Source organism: Delphinapterus leucas, chromosome 11, assembly GCF_059928025.1.
Source record: "Delphinapterus leucas isolate spDelLeu-1000000601 "Yukka" chromosome 11, BTC_Dleu_Yukka2, whole genome shotgun sequence".
Classification (NCBI taxonomy): domain Eukaryota; kingdom Metazoa; phylum Chordata; class Mammalia; order Artiodactyla; family Monodontidae; genus Delphinapterus; species Delphinapterus leucas.
Genome location: NC_143139.1, coordinates 84515117 through 84521116, shown reverse-complemented (window position 1 = coordinate 84521116; position 6000 = coordinate 84515117). Strand labels below are relative to the sequence as shown.

General features: G+C 47.2%; 1 protein-coding gene across 1 annotated transcript in view; it reads right to left on the bottom strand.

Moving 5' to 3' along the window:
* Positions 1-654: 654 nt before the first annotated feature.
* STAB2 (stabilin 2) overlaps positions 655-6000 on the bottom strand; it is a 151477-nt gene continuing 146131 nt past the window's right edge. Inside the window, exons 65-68 of the mRNA XM_022600016.3 lie at positions 5378-5518; positions 3142-3249; positions 2080-2208; positions 655-1093 (exon numbers count right to left, since the gene is read on the bottom strand). Coding sequence (XP_022455724.2) covers positions 794-1093; positions 2080-2208; positions 3142-3249; positions 5378-5518 — 678 coding nt within the window. The 3' untranslated portion in view covers positions 655-793. The remainder of the gene's footprint in view (positions 1094-2079; positions 2209-3141; positions 3250-5377; positions 5519-6000) is intronic.

Below are 6000 nucleotides of genomic sequence, written 5' to 3'. Positions count from 1 at the left end.
CTGCTGTATCAAAACCTCATGGTAACCACAAACCAAAAATCTGCAATAGATACACACACACACACAAAGGGATTTTTTGGAGGCTTCCTCACATGGGTATGATTGATTATTAGCTCTGTTACTAGCCCCTCTCTCCTCTTTTAAGGGTGAAGGGTGGGGCTGAGAATTCCAACCTTCTAATCATGGCTTGTCTTTCTGGTGACCAGCCCCCATCCAGGAGCCCACCCAGAAGATCCTCATCAGAACAGAAGATGCCCCTAGTGTTCTTATCACTTAGGAAATTACAAGGGTTTATGAGCTCTGGGGCAGAGACCAATATACATTTTCTCTTATGTCCCTCCTAGCTTCTCAGTCCAGGCCTGGTAATAAATTACAGGCAGGGCGGTATCTTCCACATTCAGTGTGAATGGGGTGCCCTGCCATGGGGTTAACGTCAGTGGAGGCTCCGTCTAAGCTCAAGCGTCACTAACTCTAGAAACAAGTGGTCCTTTCCTGGAAGACCAGAGCAGAATATGCTCCCCTAGATATAAAAGACCTTATCAAAGAAACGTAGCTCCTAAAGCAAGCCACAGCTCTGACAACAGGCAAAAGAATCCTGGACAACATTGTAAATGTTGAAGCAGTTTTATGTCTTAACTTTGCGCCTGCTGCCTCATCAATGTTTGTGGCAGAATTTGGCCCAGGATTTCTTCTCCTTGTGACCTCTCACCTGGTCACGAGGTAGGGGTTGGGCAACCCCTAGTTCTCCCCTGCCTCTAACTGTTGGACGCCTCTGCCGTCCACCCAAGAGAGCTCAGAATGCTACACAACTACCTGGCTTCACCCAGCTCACAACACTCGATTTTAGGCTTGTTGCCGGGAGACACGTTCTAGTAGTGAGATTTCTTGGTGCAGAGCTTTCCACTGAGATGTGCTGAAAGACATCGTTCCCCTGCACCCCAGCTGAACCTGTTCCTAGATAAAAACACACACTCACCATGAAGGGGTCGTAGGAAGGTTCTGGGGTTGCTGAGGCTGTGTTCTCGTACATGGGGTTCGAGATATTCTCGGGCTGCTGCTTGCCGAGAGCTGCCACGTCGATATCCTCTTCCGACTGCTCGGAAAGACAAGCACAGGGCTGAGCACCACCAAGTCCCCGAGGCAGGAGTGTATCATCAAAATTGGGGGGTAAAGCAAGCCACCCCCCACCCACCTCCGGGAGCTTTTTCCTTTTCCTTTTATTGAGATCTGACTACATATAATATCATGCACCAATCTTAAATGTTCAGCTTAATGACTTCTTAATACGTCCCCCCAGGTATGACCACCACCCAAGTCAGCATATAGGGCATCTCCATCCCCCCCCAGGAGGTGCCCTCATGCCCCTCGCCCACCAATATCCGGTCCCACCCAGGGTAACTGCTATTCTGACTCCTGTCACCTGGAGTGGTTTTGCCCGTCCTTGAAGTTAGCATATAAGGAATCATACAGCACGTGCCCTTTTGCTAGATGTGATGTTTTATAAACCATGTACATGGTGCCGATAAATACACAGGTTATCTGCCAGGAGGACGTGACCTACTGCTTGGGGGCTGCTGGTAAACCTGGTCCCCAGTGTCTCCCCAGGGTCACCCCACCATCAGCCAAGACCCACTGACCTGGATGTGGGCTCAACAGTTCAAAGAGGGCCAGTGTGTTTCCCTGGCTGTGGCGTGAGGCCTCTGGCTGTGTAGGTCCCTACCCTGTCCCCACCCTCAGAGTCAGCCTTGAAGCTCAGATCAATCCTGGTGGGTGCCTGTCTTGTGAATCCTCCAAGGTGAGTGGCCTCCTGGGCCCCTGCTGAATTTGCCTCCAAGCCAGACCCCTGGCACAAAGGGCCATTGGCAGCCCATCACCCTCCTCCATATCCTGTCTTGGCCAGGAAGAGGGCCTTGGAGCTGCCACTGCTGCTCTCTTAGGGGCAGAGGCCCCCCCACCCAGGAGACGGGGAGTGTGTGCCAGGCGCCCAGCTGCCGGTGAGCTCTCTGAAGCAGCCCAGAGCCAGGGGCTGGGTTTCAGAGAGGACCCCCGTGCCCATGTTCCCGTTTTTCTCCGTCTTACCTCAAAATGCTGAAAGCCAATTGTTCTCCGGTTTAATCGAAAGTAAGAATATGCAGCCAAAGCGATGGCTCCAATGACCAGGATGATGGCAAAGAACATCCCCGTTCCCAAGCCAGCGTGGCTTGAAGTCTGAACACAGAAAGGGGAGCGGTTGGTACTCAAAACTGTGACTTCCCCAAAGAGGTGTGCTTTCTGGAGCCTACCCCATTCTGGCTGGCCTGAGGCATCTTGGTACCAGTTGGGATAAAAATAATGATAAAATTGTTAACATGTATCTAGCCCTTACTATTTCCAGGGTCTGTTCTAAGCCCCCTTACACAAAATAATCCATTTAAATGTATAATAACACAAAGAGATAAGAACAATTTTTATTGTTTCCACTTTCATACGGGAGAATGGAGACACAGAGCGGGTAAGCACTTGCCCAATATCACACAGCCTGTGAGTGGTAGAGGTGGGCTTTGGAAGCCAGCCTGGCTTTGGAACTTATGTGCTTAACCACTATGCTGTGGAACTTCCCAGCAGCCAGCTGTGCTTGCCCCTCCCTCATACTTTTAGAACAAAGTTAGAATACTAACATCACCACCACCAACCAACCACAGCCGACCAACTCTTATATAGCATGTACTATGTGCCAGGGACTGTCTTCATTATTTTATATTAACTCGCCCTCCCAAGAACCCAGGGAGGAAGGCATTATGACCTCGATTTTGCAGATAAGAAAAATGGGGCTCAGTGATGTTCTGGGGCTTGTCTAAGGTCACACGGTTATGAAGTGGAGATGCTCAGGATTTTCACTCCCTTTCCAGTGGTTTCTCCATTGGCCCATACTGCCCTTTTCATTCAATAGATATTGATGGTGACAGGTGTTACGTTGCTAATGCACTGGAGGGGGGTGGGATGCAACAGGGCCCGGCATCCCTGAAGCCAGCTGCCGTGGATGGGGGAGGCGCCTCCAGTATCCGGAGGAGGGGTGGACAGGGCTTCTGGGAGTGGTTTGCTTCCTGGGGAGTGGACATTGGGGTTCCCCCTGGCCCCTCACCAGGAACCCTGGATACTCACCACTGGGGTGGGAGGTGCTTTTAAAGGCCTGGAAATGACATGAATAATCCCATTGGAGGCAAAGATGTCCCACTGCAGAATGGCTCTTCCATCAACGAACCTGGTCTCCTAGGGGAGATGAGAAGAGGCTGATGGAGATCTCTGACCACCTGACTCTTACTCTCCATGTGGGCAGCCCTTTCATGGAGGAAAGTTGTCCAGTTTCCCCGAGGTCGTGGTGCCTGGGCTTCAGGCCAGTCCTCACTGACAGGTAGCATAGGACTTGCGCTCACCCTCTGGACAGCCCAAAACACATTAGTAGCTCTTGTGCCAATTAGCTGATCTAAGAGCTGCAGAGACCCCAGGAGTTCGTTCTGTCCAGCCCACTTGTTTAACAGATGAGAGTTCAGAAGGAAAATGGTATGTCCAAGATCACCCAGGTCGTAGCTGGCAAATCCCACGCCTCTGGATTCCAGATCCACCGCTGTGAACATCACACCACACTGTTAGAAAGGGATTTTAAGGGATCTGATTACTTGCTAATCAAAGTGTGCTCCACTGGCTTGTGGCGTGGACAGTCACCTGAGAATGCTTAGAAGTGCAGAACCTGAGGCCTCACAACCCACCCACTGAATTACAACATGCATTTGAACAAACCTGTAGGTGATTAAAATGCACAGTAAAGTTTGAGAAGCACTGGTCTAAACTACTGATCGTCGGTAATAAAGATCATTTATCAGGTAAAAATTAAAAGTAATTCATTTAGCCCTTGCTACATGTCAGACAGTATTATCACACGTCGAAAGACTTGAATCACTGAATCTCCATAAAAGCCTATGATTTGACAAAACTGCAATGAGGTATCACCTCACACCAGTCGGAATGGCCGTCATCAGAAAGTCTACAAATAATAAATGCTGGAGAGGGTGTATCCAGCAATCCCACTTCTGGGCGTATATCTGGAGAAAACCATAATTCGAAAAGATACACGCACCCCAATGTTCATAGCAGCACTATTTACAATAGCCAAGACATGGAAGCAACCTAAATGCCCATTGACAGATGAATGGATAAAGAAGATGTGGTACATATATACAATGGAATATTACTCAGCCATAGAAAAATGAAATAATGCCATTTGCAGCAACATGGATGGACCTAGAGATTATCATACTAAGTGAAGTCAGAGAAAGACAAATAGCATATGATACCACTTATATGTGGAATCTAAAAAAATGATACAAACGAATTTATTTACAAAACAGAAACAGACTCACAGACATAAAAAACAAACTTATGGTTAACACAGGGGAAAGGTAGGGAGGAGGGATATATTAGTAGTATAGAATTAATAGATATACTCTACTATATATAAAATAGATAATTAACAAGGACCTACTATATAGCACAGGGAACTATAGTCAATATTTTGTAATAACCTATATGGGAAAAGAATCTGAAAAAAAATATATATAATTGAATATATATATAACTGAATCATTTTGCTGTACTCCTAAAACTAACACAACATTGTAAATCAACTATACTTCGATTAAAAAATATACTTTTAAAAAAACCTACGATTTGAACATCATGGTTGTCATGGTCACATTACCACCACCACTATCACTACTTCTAATATCACTACCACCACCATCATCCCCACCACCACCATCATTAACATCACCATTATCAAAATAATATCACCATTATCAAAATAATATCACTATTATTACCATCGTAATTATCATCATTACCAACATCATTAACACCATCACCATTATCAAAATATCACTGTTACCACCACCACCATCATCACCAACATCCGTGCTTTTCAGATGAGGAAATTGGGACACTGAGAAGTGAGATAACTTGTCTAGGTTCCTAGAGCTAGTGAGTGGCAGAACTGGTTTTCATACGAGGGTCATTTGACTTGAAGGCTCACATGTTAACACCTAGGATAGGCTGGCAATCTGACAGAAATAAGGGCAGAGAATCAGACTGCTTTAAAATGGTTTCAATTAAAGCTGGTTTCACCAGCTTCTGGGGCTGGCGGTCACCAATGGCTTATTTCCCGAAGGGTAGGGGCTGCCTGACAGTGTGGTGTGTTCTGGTGAGCAGCTAGTACCGCTAACTGCAGCTTTGGAGTTTACTTTCACATTATAAGAGTTGCCATCTAGTAAGCACCTACTCTCTGCTAGGAGCTTGGCATATATTATCCCCACTTCCCCCTATAAGCCCAGAAGACTTTTCATACCAGTTGGCGCTGGTCCTGGCTGGAGGTGATCAGCAGCTGGCTTCCCAGCCTAGTGTGCAGGACGGTACCGTTGACAAGGTCATTGTAAAAAAAGATGCTGACATTGGCGAGATGGTGCTCGATGTCCCGCCCAGACAGAGTCTGAGAGCAAAGAAGAGACACGAAAACGGTCTTTAAAGGCCAAGCAATATTTTCTCCTTTTAATGACAAGGATGACCCAGGGAAAAGAAATCACTTCGCAAAGCCTTGGTTTTTCTGCCTCCACTTTGAAAGTCATTTTAATGGTCAAAGCAGAGCTTCCCAGTGGTGTCCTGGGAGGAATGGGTCTTGAGTGGGTAACAAGTGAGCAGAGGTATTGCTTCTCTCAGCCCTCAGTGGGGTCTGGGCTGTCAGAGCCCGTGGTTGGGCTGAATAAACACTGCCAGTTCCTCTCTGTGCCGTGACATGAAAAAGGTTGATGTAGTAGTAGATCAGTTGCATCCATAGCCCTGGTTCTTCACCCCTCCCCGTATCCTTGCCCTTTACCACATCATCTGAGGGCCTCCCACTCTGACTTAGGGCTCAGCCGCATGACCTGTTGGGCCAGTGGCATATTAGCAAATGTGACCAGACAGGGGCTTAGA